The 18,040-nt window shown below is 40.9% G+C and overlaps 1 protein-coding gene across 1 annotated transcript in view; it reads right to left on the bottom strand.

The window, feature by feature from the left end:
• IL12RB2 (interleukin 12 receptor subunit beta 2) overlaps positions 1-17,388 on the bottom strand; it is a gene marked incomplete at both ends in the record, with an annotated part of 78,985 nt that extends 61,597 nt beyond the window's left edge. Inside the window, 5 exons of the mRNA XM_080693388.1 lie at positions 1,387-1,529; positions 2,611-2,792; positions 5,030-5,144; positions 15,003-15,290; positions 17,313-17,388. Of these exons, the coding sequence (XP_080549514.1) occupies positions 1,387-1,529; positions 2,611-2,792; positions 5,030-5,144; positions 15,003-15,290; positions 17,313-17,388 (804 nt within the window). The remainder of the gene's footprint in view (positions 1-1,386; positions 1,530-2,610; positions 2,793-5,029; positions 5,145-15,002; positions 15,291-17,312) is intronic.
• Positions 17,389-18,040: the final 652 nt, after the last annotated feature.

Below are 18,040 nucleotides of genomic sequence, written 5' to 3'. Positions count from 1 at the left end.
AATTTCAACATGAAAGAAAGAACCCACACTAGAGGATCCTTCTATTTTTCATATCTACCATATGAGAATATCAATAATCGCATTACTGAATATGCATGACATAAATTTTAAATAATAGTTTCTTTTTTAAACTTTTTTTCGTGCATGCATTGTAGTCATATATCTTAATAGGGTCCAAGATGGTGGAGACATACATGCACACATCACCCAATCAGCCCTTACCCAATTCCCACCCCTTCCCTCCCCCTCCTTCTCATGATTGGCTTGGTGATTGACACTGATGTGTTTGTTAATGTACATCATGTGCATTAGAGAATTTCCCTCTTCCCCCCTCCCATCACCTTAGTTAAGTCACTTTATTTGCTCATCTATAGTATCTTCTTCTTCGTCTAGAGTTCCTCCTGTGACCCATTTTCTCCCTGGCTTCTGCATATTAGGGAAAACATTCAATTTCTTATTTTTGTGACTGACTAATCTCATTTAGCATAATGTCCTCCAGTTCCATCCATTAATAGTTTCTAATTATTATTATTTTTTTGTGTGGTACTGGGGGTGGAACCCAGGGGCTTTTCTACCTCCAGGCTACACTCCCAGACCTATTTTATACTTTATTTGGAAACAGGGTCTCACTAAGTTGCTGAGAGCCTCACTAAGTAGCTGAGGCTGGCTTCGAACCTGTGTGATCCTTCTTTCTCAGCCTCCCAAGCGCTGGGATTACAAACTTGCTCCACCATGCCCGGCTCTAATATGTGTTTCAAAAATGTTAAAAAGTAGTGGGCCTTGTGGCACACACTTATAATCCCACTACTTGGTAGGCTGAGACTGGAGGGTCACAACTCCAGGGCCAACTTGGCTACTCAGTGAGATCCTGTTTCAAAGTAAAGAATAAAAAATAGAGCTGAGGGTATAGCTCAGAGGGTGAACGACCCTGGGGTTCAATCCTCAGTACTGCAGGAAAAAAAAGTACAAAAAGTAATAATGAGGCTGAAGACAGAACAAGGAGAAAAAATTCTTTACAGAAAATACACTGTGGACAATTAATATTGGTTTATTGAAGTCTGTGGCTTAAAAAAATTCAGGATCTGTAATGAATGTATTTCTTAATAAATAGAGGTAAAAATTACTTTCTGGTAGATCTCAAATGTGTACTTTCAGGCTAAAAATCGTGTGTGTGTGTGTGTGTGTGTGTGTGTGTGTGTGTGTGTGTGTGTTGCTGGGGATTGAACCCAGGTGTCTCGTGTGTGCTAAGCAAGCATTCCACCACTGAGCCACACCCCTACCTCCTCTCTATCCTCAAACTCCATATTTTGCTGATATGAAAAGACAGAGGTCTTTGCAGCAGTACTAAGAGCCTTGATGTTTCCCCCTTTCCCTTGAAGACCGTACCATATTCCAGGACCTGCTGTTACTGGGCCGATATCTGAGTCGATTGAGCAGCACCCATCCTTCATCTCTCCACTGCAGGGTGCCTCTGCGCACTGAAGCATTTAGAAATTTGATTCTGATGTCCCACGGAGGAAGAGGCCTCACTAGTAACAAGGACAAACAAAAGAAGTGTGATTCCTATTCCACAATCAGAAACTGCCTTCTATAATGACACGAACTCTATAAAAAATAGTTGTTTTCATCTCATTCCAACCTCATGTTTAGCAGCAAACAGTGGATGTGTCAACTCCACCTAATTTAATGACTTAAAGAAAACCAATGCCAAGCCCGAGAGGCCCAGTGACTGAGAAGCCAGAGGTGGCTAGAAGGAAAATTCATAGCAAAGAAGCAGAGGAAAAGGATAGGGGTAAACAGGGTGGCTTAGAGATGGATGGTCTGTGGAGAGAAATGGGAAGTGGGACGGAGAACAGTGTAAAGGAAAGAACAGAGTAAATGCCTACGATCAGAGGCACAGGTAGCAGTATTTATGCCAAGGGGTGGTGTGGGGGAGGGAAGAGAGACACACAGTGTGAGGAAGGAACTTCAGGCAGGCTGGCCAGCAGCCTGGTCCCACATGGGACAGTCAGAATTTGGGATGCCTGAGAATGGCTTCTGATTCAACTGGACCAATTCTATTTATTCAGACATGGGCTGGGACTGGCTCATTCCAGCTCCCAAATCGATGAAAGGAGTGGAAGTTGAGTATTCTCAAAGCAAGAAGCATTTGTACCTTAAGACATCTTATTTATAGTTTGCACCTGGCTGCTCTGGCCCAGCAGGTTCTATCTCTGAACAATGGGAATAACCATAAGGGTAAAAGGATCTCTAACCACTAATAAGGGCCCACCCTGAGCTTCTTGGATGACCTTCCAGGACCCTCTTTTCAGTTGATGGTATCATGTGGGTGGTGCTTTGATAGAGCTGGAAGCCAGGGACTCTCATTCCTCCAATAGAGTTAATTAAAAGGTCTCATTTTGGGGAGACATTTCTATATGGGTCTAAGGTTGTGGCCCTTTTATTTGCAGGAAAGTAATTTCTATGTTTTGCCTATGCCTCTTGGCCACTTTCCATCAACTTCTGTTCCTCTTAAAACAACTATACGTATACACAGAAAATTTGAGTGATTTTGAGAATTATTTTCATGTGTCAATGAATCATACCCACAAAGAGAGAAATAAAAGGTACCTATATCCAAGAATGTGAATGGAGATGGAGATGAAGAAGAACTTCCAAGACTATTGGTGGCAAGAACATTGGCTGTGAAGTTGGATTCAAGTAATTCAGAAGTTAGGCTGACCCCAAGGTCCAGATGTTCACAGTCATTATGGCATTGCTTCTCCCAAGTTAAATTTCTTGGTCCATTTAACCTATAAACAGAACACAATTGTGTTTAGCAAGATACTCCATGTGCTACTTGCTCCTTTTAGTATCAAAGATCAAAATGCTTAAACAGATACAATTCTAGATAGTATTTTTAAGGTAAGTCTTATTATTAGAGTATATACCATGAGAATATTTTTATTATATTCCCATAAATAGGACCTTATTCCCCCTGTTTTTGGTAGAGCTATTTTTTTTTCTGGATGATCATATCGATGAGTAACTGTGATGAGTAACTGTGATCATACTGATGAGTAACACAGTTCCCCACAACCTGGCGGTCATCTTGGTTCCTCATTGTCTGAAGTATCTGTGGCCACGTTAGCATTCAGTGCACAAAAGTGACAGCTTCCAGCCTGCAGTGGCCAGACCAGAGTCCTGGGCCCACTGCCTTTCCCATCTCCTGCTCCTTCAGACATGGAGCAAATTAGCTAGATCTTTGATGGGAGTATGGAATCTACTCCAAAAAATGGAATCTCCCCAGACCCTCTCTTCTAGTGGACTCTCATATTAGTCAGCCTATCGTTAAAAAGAAATTCCTCAGCCAGGCGTGGTGGCGCACGCTTGTAATCCCAGCATTTGGGAGGCTGAGACCAGGGGATCGTGGTTTGCAGACAGCCTCATCTACATAGCGAAGCCCTTCGCAACTCAGTGAGACCCTGTTTCAAAATTAAAAAATTGGCTAGGTGTGGTGGCGCACACTTGTAATCTCCGTGCTTGGGAGGTGGAGACAGGAGGATCGCGCAGGTTGGAAGCCAGCCGCACTGGCTTAAGAGACCCTGTTTCCACATTTTAAAAAAGTATTAAAATATAGGTCTGGGAGTGTAGTCCATGGGAGTGTAGCCCGGAGGTAGAAGGGCTTCCAGGAACCCCAGTACCACCAAAAAAATAAATAAATAAATTAATTAATTAAAAATTGGCTGGGTGTGGTGGTGCATGCTTGTAAATCCCAGCATTTGGGAAGCTGAGACAGAAGGATTGTGGTTTGTGGCTGGCCTCAGCTACTTAGTGAGGCCCTTTGCAACTCAGTGAGACCCTGTTTCAAAATAAAGAATAAAAAAAAAAAAAATAGGGCTGGAGTTTAGCTTGGAGGTAGAATGCCCCTGGGTTCCATCCCTAGTACTGCAAAATAAATAAATAAATAAATAAATAAATAAATACATAAATAAATAAATATGCAAAAGTTAGGGTGAAAATAGGTCATAGGAGAAACTCTAGACACAAAAGGAGATACTATAAGTGAACAAATAAGGCAACCTAACTGAAGGGATGGGAGGGGGGAAGTGGGAAATTCTGTAATGCACATGATGTACTTTAACAAACATATCATTGTCAATCACTGGGAATTTGCTAAGGGCTAATCGGGTGATGTGTGCATGTATGCCTCCACCATCTTGTACTCCATTAAGATGCATGACTACAATGCACAAATAAAAAGTTTAAAACAACAACAAAAACAAAAAACTAAAAAAAAAAAAAAAAAGACTGAAATATATGGCTAAGGGTGTTGCTTGGAGGTACAATGCCCCTGGGTTCCATCCCCAGTACCGCACGGGGGGGGGGGGGGAAGAAAAGAAAAGAAAAGAAATTTCTCTAAACTACTGGAAATCGCTAGGAAGAGTATATGTATGTATATATATATTATGGTCCTACGAGTCTATGCCTACACGAGAGGGAAGGTATCCTATACAGACACTTTAACCATATTTAAGTAGGAAAGAACATAGCTAACTTGGCCTTGGCTGTCCTATAGAAAACTCTGGTTTAGATTGCTTTTTTTTTTGTTGTTGGTGGTGGTGGTACTGGGATTCCTGGAAACCCTTCTGCTTCCAGGCTATACAACTAGACCTATTTTTATATTTTTTTATTTGGAAACAGGGTCTCTTAAGCCAGCGCAGCTGGCTTTGAACCTGTGTGATCCTCCTGTCTCCATTTCCCAAGCACAAGGATTACAAGCGTGCGCCTCCACGCCCGGCTAAAACTCTGGTTTAGAACTCAGACCTAAGACGTCACGTCTCATAGCTTAGATGGCTAAATCAGTTTTAAGTGATGAGTGCTAGAAAACCTTTAAAGTATCACATAGTTTAGCAGTATCCATTGCTTCTTCTCCTAGTAAAAATAAAATTTTGCGATATTGCTAAATGTCATCTAAAAGTACACCTATAAAAATTTGCAGAAAAAAGTTTCAAATAAACAAACAACAAAACCACGGTCTCTCACTCACTGTAAGGTGTACTCAGTATACAGGTAAGTGTCTTGTCCTCGGTCCCAGGTGCAGGCCACAGTCCCTCGTTCTCCCTTCTGTGCACAAGATATGTTTTGAAGTTGTTCTGGAGCGACTTTAAAAAGAGGGAGCGAGACTTCATGTCTGAGATGTCATGAAAGTGATACTTCAATCACATTGTTGTTATTTGCCAACAAAACACGGGTGCTTCTCCCCAATCCAGCTAAAGCCGCATTTCATCAAGTTCAAACTTGCCCCCATTTGAATATTATTATCTTCATTTTATCACAGAGGAACTGAGACTTAGAGAGGTGAGCTATCTGGATCAGCACTGAAGAATTCTGAAGGGGCAGAGCCAGAGCTCCAGCCCAGGTGTGGCTGACAAGGACCGAGTCTTGGACCCCATCTTCTACCAATCTCCCTGAGGGGTAAACATCCAGGGCCGGCTTCGCTTCCCCTGGAGAGGATAAGTTAATATTTTTTGGGGGGAAGATTTAAAGAAGTTTATTAGAAAGCTAGAAATACAGAAAATAGAAATACAGCCCCATGCCAAAATGGCATGGGGGAGGGGGTGACTCTAAATGAATACACCCAGGATAAGTTAATATTATTAAAGAGATGCCAATTCAGTACTGGAAACATTTAAAAATGAGAGACTCTTTTTTCCATTCACATGAAATTGGCTGCCAAGATGGCTACCCACTCACCCCAGCCACATCCTTCTGGTCTGTACCACCTACATCTAATTTTTGCAGTTCATTCTTAGAGTACTTTATGAATATTTATAAGTTATTTATAAGATACCAAAGGATATAAGCAAGTATGGTACCTTCTATTGCAAGAACTCTAAATTTATTTATTTGTTGGTGCTGGTGATTGAACCTAGGAGAATTCTACCTCTGATCCACACCCCTAGCACTATTTTATTTTTTATTTGGAAACAGGCTTTCTCTAAGTTTCTGAGAGACTTGCTAAGTTGTTGAGGCTGGCTTTGAACCTGTGATCCTCCTGTCTCAGCCTCTCAAGTACTGGGAATACAGATGTGTACCACCATGCCTAGCTGGGAGTATATTTTTAAATGAAGCCATTTTCTCACCAAATATAGGACTAAAAACTAGGATTTTTATCAGACTCAGTGGAGATAAAATGCTATGTTACTCAGTCATCTGATCTACTCAAATATCGAGACCCACATACAGTTAGATGCTTCTGTGGGTGAGATAGAACAAGTATACTACTGAAGCCCTAGATATTGTTTGCCTCCCCCAGAAATGTAATTTGTGGAATAAACATCTTTTTTTTTTTTTTTTAAATCCCCAGCACCCATCACAGACATGGGCACAACAATATCCATTGTATGACTTTGGACAAGTTAACATCTTAAGAGCTTCAGTTTCATCTATAGAATGAGTATAACAGCTGGGTGTGGTGATGCATGCTTGTAAACCCAGTACTTGGGAGGCTGAGGCAGGAGGATCTTAGGTTCATAGCCAGCTTCAGCTACTTAGTGAGCCCGTCTGTGACTTAGTGAGATCCTATTTCAAAATAAAGAATAAAAAATAGGGCTGAGGGTATAGCTCAGAGGTAGAATGCCCCTGAGTTCAATCCCCAGTACCACAAAAAAGAGTATAACAATATATAGTTTAAATCATTTTATTTAATGTAATAATAAACTCTTCCTTTTCCTAAAATAATATTTTCCATATATTTATACATAAGTATGTATATATAAACATGTATTTGTATATACAGTGCTATATAAACATGGGTATAAACTTAAATATGTGTGTATATACACACATATATAATATTGTGTATATGTACAGCTATGTGTATACACATATATAATATGTATATGAGTACCTAATACATATTTATATATACAGTGTACACATATGCATACACACACTATTCGTGTCTGAGCCATATATAATATTATGTTAGCTTTCCATTTTCTACATGATTTTTGTTCATTTTAGAATTAGTAATTATCTTGTTTTTCCACTTGTATTGTCTTCTAACTATTAATATTACTCCAAAATCTCAAGCCAGTTAACTGAATCACTGTTCAATCATTCTGATGCATTGGGACTTCTATTCATATCATCTGCCTAAGGACCTCTCTTGTGAGCTTTCCAATAGACAGGCTGCCTTCACACCTGGTACAAAGCTGTCATTCTGAGACCGACTGTCTTCAGCATCCTGGAAATTCTTTATTCTTTTTCTGTGTTGGATCTTCTGCTTCTTAGATCCAGTGATTTCTTCTTTCTTGACTTAATTACTTGTGTTGATGGAGCATGTGTAGAGCAGGGACATAAACAACCTCAGGAACTCATAAAGCAACTTGTTCAGACATGCCAATTGTATAGAGCAGGGGGCATAGCCTCAGGAACTCATGAAACAACTTGTTTGGACATGCCCGTATGTGGCTTAGACCAACCTGTGCTGCAGTCAATAATGGACCCTTGGCTCATTAATATCATCTTGTATCTGATGGACTCACATCATCAATACATTTGTGGTTACGGACAAGTCTGGTAAGGTTTGATAAGGACAATGGACAGCACCTATAGAAACCCTATAAAAGAGCAGCTTTTTGACCCAGAGCAAACAGAGCTATTGCTTACACCATAATGAGTCTACCATGCGTATGACTCCAATACAGCAGCTTTGCTCTAGTTTTGCTCTTTGCTGATAGAGGATTGTATGACTCTTCAGTTTTCTAGGTGCCCAGATCAACATCCGAATCTCCTCTTCCATTCCTGGACTTGTTCATTATATCCCCAACTCCTGGTTGTTTGTAGTGTGTTATTTGCTAATTATTTGAAGTGTTAACATACACACACACACACACGTGTGTGTGTGTGTGTGTGTGTGTGTGTGTGTGTGTGTGTTTGCAGTCCTGGGGATGGAACCCAGGGGCATTCTCCCTCTGAGCTACACCCCCAGCCCTATTTTTATTCTTTATTTTGAAACAGGGTCTCACTGAGTTGCAAAGGGCCTCACTAAGTAGCTGAGGCTGTCCTAGAACTGCGATCCTCCTGTCTCAGCCTCCCAAATGCTGGGATTACAAGCGTGCACCACCATGCCCGGCTCACACTTGTGTTCTAACACACTTGTTCTACCTAAATTGTTAGACTTGCTAGTGTGAAGTATATTGTTTTGGTGAAGCAGCTGCCCAACATCTAAAATTAGCTCAACTTTACTTAGAGAGTTTCCTAATGATTTCCTGCATGTTCTAATCCTCAAGTGTTGAATAAACCTCCTGACACTGTGGAAAGACACAAATTGTGTGTCACGTGACTTACTGGTCTTAGGACCTTGTGACTTATTGTTTATGACAGAGCATATCCTCCAGTAGCTTTCTGGGAAAGGGCGTATGGGAGGAAATACTTTGAGTGTGTCTAAAAACATCTTTATTCTACCATTATGGTTTGGATTTAGAATGTCCCTTGGAGCTCATGTGGTAGATAAAGCAGCCTTGTTGGAGGTGGGACTTGAATGCTGGGGAGGGGTTCCTGGGGATGTGTCCAGGGACAGTGTTTCCAGGCAGGCTGCAGCACCTTCCTGTGCTTCTTTTTACCCTGCTGCCATGAGCTAATAACAAGCTTTCAGGCTGAGACGAGACGATTGCAGGTTCGGGGCCAGCCTCAGCAACTTAGTAAGACTTTTCAGCAAACTAAGAGACCTTGTTTTGAAACAAAATTAAAAAGGATTGGGGTGTAGCCTGGAGGTAGAATGACACTGGGTTCAATGTCTAGTACCACACACATTAAAAATAAAACAAAACAAGCTCTGTTTGTTTTCTGCTTCCTGCCATCATGTCCTAAGGACTTGTAGTCTTGGCTTCTTCTTGGCAGCCAGCATAAAATGTAATATATATATATTACACAACCTACTCACAAGTTATATATATAATATATATATCCAACCTACTCACATATATATATATATATATACATATATATACTTATATATACATATATATAACTTGTGAGTAGGTTGGATATATATTTCCGTGTGTGTGTGTGTGTGTGTGTGTGTGTGTGTGTGTGTATACAGAGAAAAAGAGAGAGAAAGAGACTGACTCTGAAGTCTTCAGAACCATAAGTTGATAAATCTTTAAGTTGTAGTTCTCAGGTATTTTGGATTATAGCAGTGAGAATGCTGACTGAAACATGTGTCTTCATATCTGATTGTTTCTCTGGCTTAAAGGAGAGCTCTAAGTTGAATGGAATTGTCACTCAGGATTCTGAAGGCAGTGCTCTATTATCTTCTACATTCCAGGTTGATGATCTCAATGGCCTGGAGCCATTCTGATTCTTTTATTTACTTTTCTGATTCTTGGATCATTGTTTATGGTCCATTGTTCTTTTTAGAGGATTATATAATTTTTCCTTTGTTTCTATTATTCTAAAATTTCAAAAAGATATGCTTACTGAGTTTTGGAAACTTTCCTGATTTATTTTTTTCTGATGATTCCTAACCCTCTGTTTTTTTTTTTTCTTTCTTTTTTTTCTAATAGTCTCTAACTTTTTTTTTTCTAAAGTTTGGCTCCTCTAAATTTATATTTTATCTCTTGGTCTTTTTACTCTACTATTCAGGGGGAAACATCCCCAGAGGGTTTTTAAAATTTCTGCTTATCTCTTTTTTAATTTTAGGGGAATGTTTTTTTTTCTGAATATTTCTTTCTAATAGCATCTTATTTTTGCTTTTTATATAATATTTCCCCTTAAGTTGCTTAGGGTATCAAGGATAGTTTTTATACTTTTTCTCCCTGACTATACTTTCTCCATTTTGCTCATAGACTTTGTTCCGTATATTTGTTTTGATTTCTGTTCTTTATGCCAAGTGTTTTCCTAAGATGTTTCATATTTTTACCCATGTATATGAGTGGGGCCCTACATTATTGGAGGTGTGTGTGTGTGTGTGTGTGTGTGTGTGTGTGTATGTGTGTGTATGTGAGAGAGAGAGAGAGAGAGAGAGAGAGAGAGAGAGAGAGAGAGAGAAGAGAGAGAGAAAGAGAGAGAGAGAGAGAGAGAGAGAGAGAGAGAGAAGAGAGAGAAGAGAGAGAAGAGAGAGAAGAGAGAGACAGAGAGATAGTTGGGAGCATTTTCTTACTCTGGGTCTTATTTCAGAGTTGTCTGGCCAGGTTTGGGAGCAAAACCCCTGTTGACATCATTTTTGGACATTTTCTCCTATCCTCGTCATATTTCTTAGGAAAGGATTTTTTTTTTTTTTTTGGTGGTACTAGGGATGGAACCCAGGGACATTCTATCTCTGAGCTACACCCCCAGTCCTATTTTTTATTCTTTATTTGGAAACAGGGTCTCACTGAGTTGCAAAGGGCCTCACTATGTAGTATCTGAGGCTGTCCTCGAACTGCGATTGTCTTGTCTCAGCCTCCCAAATGATGAGATTACAAGCATGCACCACCACACCTGGCCTAGGAAAGGATTTTTTAATCTGCCTGAGGTGCAGGCCTAAAGAGAGCCATATGCAAATATTCCTTTAATTGTTGGGGTTTATTTATTGTATCTTGGTTTTATTTCAAAGGAAAAGAAAGTAAATACATGTGTTCAGTCCACCATCCTCACCCTAAAACCCTCCTAGGGTCTTTCAGTGAGCAAATGGGAGATAAAGGGCCTGGCACTTTATATAGCAAAATAGCTCCCACTCTTACTCCTAGAGCTTTGCAAAAACTCATTTTAAAGATCACAACTTTCAGCCGGGCGTGGTTGCACACACTTGTAATCCCTGTGCTTAGGAGGCTGAGACAGGAGGATTGCACAGGTTCAAAGCCAGCCTCAGCTACTTAGTGAGGCTCTCAGCAACTTAGTGAGACCCTGTTTCCAAATAAAATATAAAATAGGTCTGGGAGTTTAGCCTGGAGGTAGAAAGCCCCTGGCTTTCACCTCCAGTAACACACACACACACACACACACACACACACACACACACACACACATCACAACTTTTATTCACAGATGAAGTCAACTTTCTCAATGTGAGTTCAGTGGACCATGAAATCAAGGTGCCCCTCAACGCAGGACTTAGTTTGGCAGAGAATCTCTGTCTCAGGGAAATCAGACATAATTCTCCCCAATACAAATATACAATAGCTGATACCAAGGAAAAAGCTGGTATCAAACACTTCTGACAATGAAAATAACTTCCAGTGTAAGACATTATTATCGGTGTTATTATTTTAAAGCTCTACTCATTATGGGAAATAAAGTCTTAGAAAAGTGGCTTTCAAACACATCAGTAGTCAAAGTATAGACCATATTGAAAACAGCCAAGCAAGAATCCACTGTCTCAGCTGGGTGTGGTGATGCATGCTTGTAATCCCAGCATTTGGGAGGCTGAGACCTGGAGGATCATGGTTCACAGACAGCCTCAGCTACTTAGTGAGGCACTCTGCAATTTAGTGAGACCCTGTCTCAAAATAAAGAATAAAAAATAGGTCTGGGGGTATAGCTTGGAGCCCCTGGGTTCCATCCTCAGTATTACAAAAAATATATACTGTCTCTTATTTCTTGCCTTGTTTTTCTAAGTTGCTTGGGGACCAATCTTCTGAGGTTAAATGTGCATTGACTGCTTAGTTTCTACACAATTCATATGAGCACTGGGCCAAAGAGCAGCCAAAACATGAGAAGGGGCCAGGAAGAAAGGCTTAAAGATTACATGGCTATTCCCAGTTCTGGAAATCTAGCTAGTGACAGACCTTCTGAGGATATGCATTGTATGATAGGCTATTACTTATCCCAAAAAGAAAGTGGGCTGCTTACTCCCTCACTAGATAACAGCAAGATGACTACATTGGGTGAAACCAAAATTCATTGCGTCTTTTCTTGGAATGACTAGCTATACCCAGAATAAGATGTTGCTTCCAGTCAATCCTTCTTGAAGGCGCTAAACTTGCTCAACGAGCAGCCATTTGATTGTGTGGTTTTCACTAGAGCATTTCAGAAGCAACACTTGGCAGCACCACCCAACTGAGCTGAACTGTGATAGAGACTCTACCACCTCGCCAGGTCTTCTGCAAATTGTCACAGAGGCATCCGCACACTGGATGGAAAGGTGAAAAATGAAAAGGGATCGTAGCAGCCTAGCATATGAAAGCACAAATATGAAATGGAATGGAGTTGCTAAGTGCAGCTGGAGGGTACCGACTGCCAAAGCTAAAAAGAAAAGAAAGTGCTAGTAGCACTGCGACTGCAGATACCTGGAACTGATACCATGGGGCCTAAGAATGTTTGATACAAATATGTAATATTGTAGGGCAAGATGGTGAGTTTCTGCTGGTCATGGTGCTGCCTGATTGTGATCCCTGCTACTTGGGAGTCTGAGACAGGAAGATTATTAATTCAAGGCCAGCCTAGGCAATATAGCAAGACCCCATCTCAAAAAAAAAGTAAATAAATAAAAAGAGCTGGGGATGTAGCTCAGTGGTAGAGTGCACCTGGGTTCAATTGTCAGTATCCCCTCTAACATACACACATACATAGAAAGATAGCGAGTTACATGGGTGAAATAGGTATTCTGAAGCAAAGGAGGTAATACTTTACCATCTCTCTTAATTTTGTCTATAACTAAGGCACAGCTATTAGCATGATGCATGTATGAAGAAAAACTGGAGTGCAACTGGACACGATTGCGACCCTAGTGCTTATCATTTAAATCTCCTCTGTGCTTTACAGTGGAGTAAGTATATACATGGGATCATATAATCATTGCAATATTTTTATGAGGCATGTGTCACTATATATACAGATATAGGAACTGAAGCTGATAATTTAAATTGTCTTGGGGTATACAGCTAGTATCAAAGCCCATCATGGTGTTCAAAGCCATGCACCTTGTACTATAGCACAGGCTGTCAAAGCTGAGAACACAGGACCCACACATGCCTTGAACAAGTGTCCTGAGCCAAACTGGACCTAGTTTATGCCTCCTCCCTGCCAACAATTTGCTTGCCCATTTGCTTGGTCTTAATGCTTTTTTAGTGGTCCTCCAGAAAAATTGCCTGCCAACAGTCATATCCCTACAGGTCACAGAGAAAAGACTTTCGTCTGTCCTGGGAACCTCACTGAGCTCTATATCACTGCCTTTGTGGCGTGGATATGTCCTTGCTGCTTGGTTGGCTGGCCCACTGCAGCAGCTCCTTCTAGTCTCATGCTGGCTGCAAATGGCGGGCAGGTGTCTGCTGGCTCATGCTGTGTACTGCAGTCACACCGCAGATGCCAGCCCTGACATCTCAGCTTCCTCCTCCCAGCAGGTGCCTGGGGAGAGACCGGCAATGAAGTCACCAGTATAGGGGAGCTGATGTCCTATGGGGTAAACTTTGACCAACAGGAAACAGTTAAAATCTTCTTTCATTCCCTTCTCATTGTATTTTCATATGCACTTTTTGGGGATGTCTCTAAGTATCCAAACAACCAATCTATCTTTCTTTTCTTTCACTCTTTCTTTCACTCTTTCTTTCTTTCTCTCTTCTTTCTTTCTCTCTTCTTCCTCTTTCTTTTTTTCTTTCTTTCTTTCTTTCTGTTTTTCTTTCTTTCTTTCTTTCTTGTGATACTGGGGATTGATCCTAGGGGTGTTCTACCTCTGAGTTATATCCCCAGCCCTTTTAAAATTTTTTTTGATGTTTTATTATTTTTTGTTGTTGTTGTTGTACTGGGAATTGAACCCAGAGGCATTCTACCTCCGAGCTATACCTCCAGCCCTATTTTATTCTTTATTTTGAAACAGGGTCTCACTAAGTTGCAGAGGGTCTCACAAGTTGCTGAGGCTGGCCACAAACCTGTGACCTCCTGTCTCAGCCTCCCAAGTACTGGGATAACAAGTGTGCGCCACCACACTCGGCTTTTTATTGTGTAAAACAGGGTCTTGCTAAGTTGTTGAGGCGGATCTTGAACCCACAATCCTCTTGTCTCGGCTTTCCAAGTACTGGGATTACAAGCATGCGTCATCACACTCAGCTGGGCTATATTTTCTGTTGAAGCTATGGATGGCTTAGTAACATCTTCACCCTTAACTATCATGTACTACTGCACGATAATGTTTTGGTCAATAATGGACCACATATATGATGGTGGTCACATAAAATTTTATTGCCTAATGCTGTTGTGTCTGTTTTAGTTTGTGTAAGTGTACTATACTCTGTGATGGTCCCATAATAATAAAATCAGTGAATGATCCATTTCTCAGAACTCTCCCATCATGAATTGTATTTGCTTTTGCTTCTTTCCTGGCTCCCCTCCTCAACGCTGCCTCCCATGGACTGTACAGTTACCCTCCCCCTCAGAGTGTTAACATGTCACTTTTGCTTCATGTCATTTTTCTAGAGAACCCAGGAAATGAACATAAGTTTAATCATAGTTTTCTTTGAGTGTACCTGGATGGAAAAACTACTTTTTATGCATTAAGTGAGAGAAGAGGAGAGGTGCTGGGCATGTGTCATCTGCCTGGGCAGTTTAAAGTGAAACAGGTAGCTCTTTCCTCCTTTTAAGAGGTTGTAACTTTGAACAAATTTTTATAAGTCAGGAAGGCATGAAGACCCAGTTGCAGTTTTCCTACTACTGGAGATCCAGGAGGACAGGCAAATCAACGATCCTAAAGGGAAGAGAGAGAGGAGAGGAGAGGAGAGGAGAGGAGAGGAGAGGAGAGGAGAGGAGAGGAGAGGAGAGGAGAGGAGAGGAGAGGAGAGGAGAAGAGAAGGAGGGGAGGGGAGGAAAGGGAAGGGAAGGGAGGCAAAGGAGATGAGAGGAGAGGAAGGGAAAGAAAGAGAGAGACTTATCAAATAAGTCCCCAACTCTACTGATCTCTGGACTCTCACATGAAGATGCTCGTGCTGCCATCAAGATAAAATACTCCATGTGGTGGGAGAAGGAAGAGTTTGGTCCTGTGTGGGGACATGACAAAAACCAAAAAATTGCCATGTTTTCAGAATTCAGAAGGGAATGCTCACCACCCACTGAGATCTCTGCCCCACACACTGGAATCTCGTTACTTTTCACACAGTCCAGTTTGCAGATAAACAAGGTTGAGCCAAGGGGAAGATTTGTGACTTGTGAAGTGAAGGAGTGACCATGGTGAAAACCGACTGTTTTGTTAAACTCGTAGAGGACTAATCTGTTCAAACTGGAAGAGTGCATGCAGCCTTGTCTGGGCTTCAAAGAGCATGAGATATTGACAGCTGAGCCACGTGAAATGACACGGGAAGGCTTTACGGTCACGTCTCCTCTCTTGCACACATCTGTAGTGAGACAAAATGCAAACCTCGGTTGGCAATCAGACACCCACTTCAAAGCGGAGGAGTTCTGCAATTCCTAAAGCAGGGTAAAATTAAACCCATCAGACCCCCATTGCTCTGGCAGTGATGATGATGCACAAGGGGTAAGTCTAGAAAACAATCATATGAAGGTCCAGCTGTTCCTGAATTAAAATATGCATCCATCTCAAAACAGTAATACTATAACCAGAGCTAAATAGAGTTGGAGAGATGTTCATGGACACAGTTCCAGGAAAAGCCAGCCTCTCTTTATGCTAATGATTCAGGCTGTTAGAGGGCTTCCCAGAATAAATCACATTTGTTTCCGACACCATTTGTGATTTATAATTCTTACTTTAATATTCATATCAAGAGGAGGAAAAGGGCAGATTTTTAAAAATTATTGTAAATGATTATAAACTTTAGGGTCATATTTAGTAATAATTCCTCCTCTTGTTATAAGAGTTGTACAAAATATGTGCAATCTACAACAGCATTTTACATCTTTCTTTTTTTTTTTTTTGTGGTACTGGGCGTGGAACCCAGGGGCTTTTCTACCTCTGGGCTATACTCCCAGACCTATTTTTATACTTTATTTGGAAACAGGGCCTCACTAAGTTGCTGAGAGCCTCACTAAGTAGCTGAGGCTGGCTTCGAACCCATGCAATCCTCCTATCTTAGCCTCCCAAGTGCTGGGATTACAAGCATGCGTCACCACGCCCAGTTCTACAACTTTATTTATTTATTTATTTGTTTATTTTTTCCCGGGTCTGGGGATGGAACCCAGAGGCATTTGACCTCTGAGCTACACCCCCTGCCCAATTTTTTATTCTTTATTTTGAAACAGGGTCTCACTGATTTGCGGAGGGCCTCACTAAGTAGCTGAGTCTGTCCGTGAACCACGATCCTCTGGTCTCGGCCTCCCAAATGCTGGGATTACAAGCATGTGCCACCATGCCCAGCTTACAGCACTTTATAATACAAAGAAAATATTCAGGGCTCTGGCATCAGTGATGGGAAGTGGGTCTCACCATGCCATATTTAGATTTTCTTCAAGAAGTAAAACCTTGGATAGATGAACCATTACCAAATATAGCTAATAAAATTACATGAACGTATTCATCTTCTTACAACTTCTCAATACTTTGCTATAAACTAGATGCCACATTAAATCCTTATTTAAAAAGAGGCCAATTGCTTCCCTCCAGAATTTTTCATCGACAAACTTCAATAAAGAACCTCAGAAATAAGAGTCACTTTGAATTTTCAGAAGTGATGTAAAGCTTCTACTAAATTTTTTTTTTCTTTTTGAGTAATTGTAAGACTGCTTGGCTCGACTACTATAAATAGGAATTGATAAAGAAGTTACTTTAACCAAATAAAAGAAATATTGAAAATCCTTTTTAATAAAAAAGTTCCAATTTTTATTTGCAAAATTAACATGGAGTCTTTTTCCTTCTCTCTTATTTATATGTTTGTATGCTTTGATCATCTTTGATTCTAATGGATCAGAAAGCCCAAAACAAGCTATCATTGAAAAAGCAAAGAAAATGCCAGCCATTTTTTTCAGCCTAACTGATTCACCCATAAATACCTCTCAGTTAAAATATATTGTCAACAGCCAGGCATGGTAGCACACACCTGTAATACCAGTACTTGGGAGACAGAGACAGAAGTTTCGAAGCCAGCCTCAGCAACTTAGTGAGACTATTTCTAAATTTTAAAACAATTTTAAAAATGAACTGTAATGTAAAACACTCATATAGGAAGTTTATCTGGGTTACCAAGCTGCTTTCTTAAGAGAAAAAAAATGATATGGTTGGATTCTGACGTTAATCACTAGAATAAATTACATAAAGTACATATTAGGTGTAGACCTAGAAGCAGACGGATCCATTTAAATGACAAAAAAGCACTATCAGAGCATTTACCAATGCTGAGTTCATCCTATGCCTGTGAATTTAAACCACAAACCATTCCACAGACTAACTTATGAAAATATCTTACCTATTTTTGCTTTAATCAACAGCCACATGGTTATAAAAATAAGTGCCAGTGAGCATCCTCTAAGAGCATGTGCCATGAACAGTCAACTCTAGAATACAATTCTGTTTTTCCTTGTAAAAAAAAAAAGGACAAATTAATTCATTTATGTCAAATACATTCAGAAATAACCAGAACCAAAATCGTTTTAGAATAGCTTAAGACACTACTCTGTTTTCTTCCGTTTGTTAAGATTTTGTTTGCTATTTTTTAAAAATGAAGGGGCCACTTCCCAGCCCCTGCCTTAGGGAAACTTGTTGGGGTCAGCAAGAAACTGAAGAAGTAGCTCAACAGCATAGGCTGTTGTAACAGAAGACTGTGCGCTGGAGGATAGTAAACAGATTTATTGCTCACAATAAATGAGGAGGGTGGAAAGTTCAAGATCAGTGTGCCAGAAGACTCGCTGGTGAGAACCTGCTTTCCATTCATAGATGGTGCTTTCCAACTGTGCTGCACGTGCTAGAGGGGCATGGCAGCTCGCTTGGGTCAGTCCTCTTCCTCCTCCTCCCCCCTCCCCCCTCCTCCCCCTCCTCCCCTTCCTCCTCCTCCTTCCTTCCTCCTCCTCCCCCTCCCCCTCCTCCCCCTCCCCCTCCCCCCCTCCTCCTTCTCTTTCTCTCCCTCTCCTCTCTCCTCTCTCCTCTCTCTCTTTCTCTCCCCCCACCCAGGGGCATTCTACTCCTGAGCTATATTCC

This window comes from Muscardinus avellanarius, assembly GCF_963383645.1.
Source record: "Muscardinus avellanarius genome assembly, chromosome: 3".
Taxonomy (NCBI): Eukaryota; Metazoa; Chordata; class Mammalia; order Rodentia; family Gliridae; genus Muscardinus; species Muscardinus avellanarius.
Note: the sequence above shows the minus strand (reverse complement) of the source record. Positions and strands in the feature narration are given on the sequence as shown.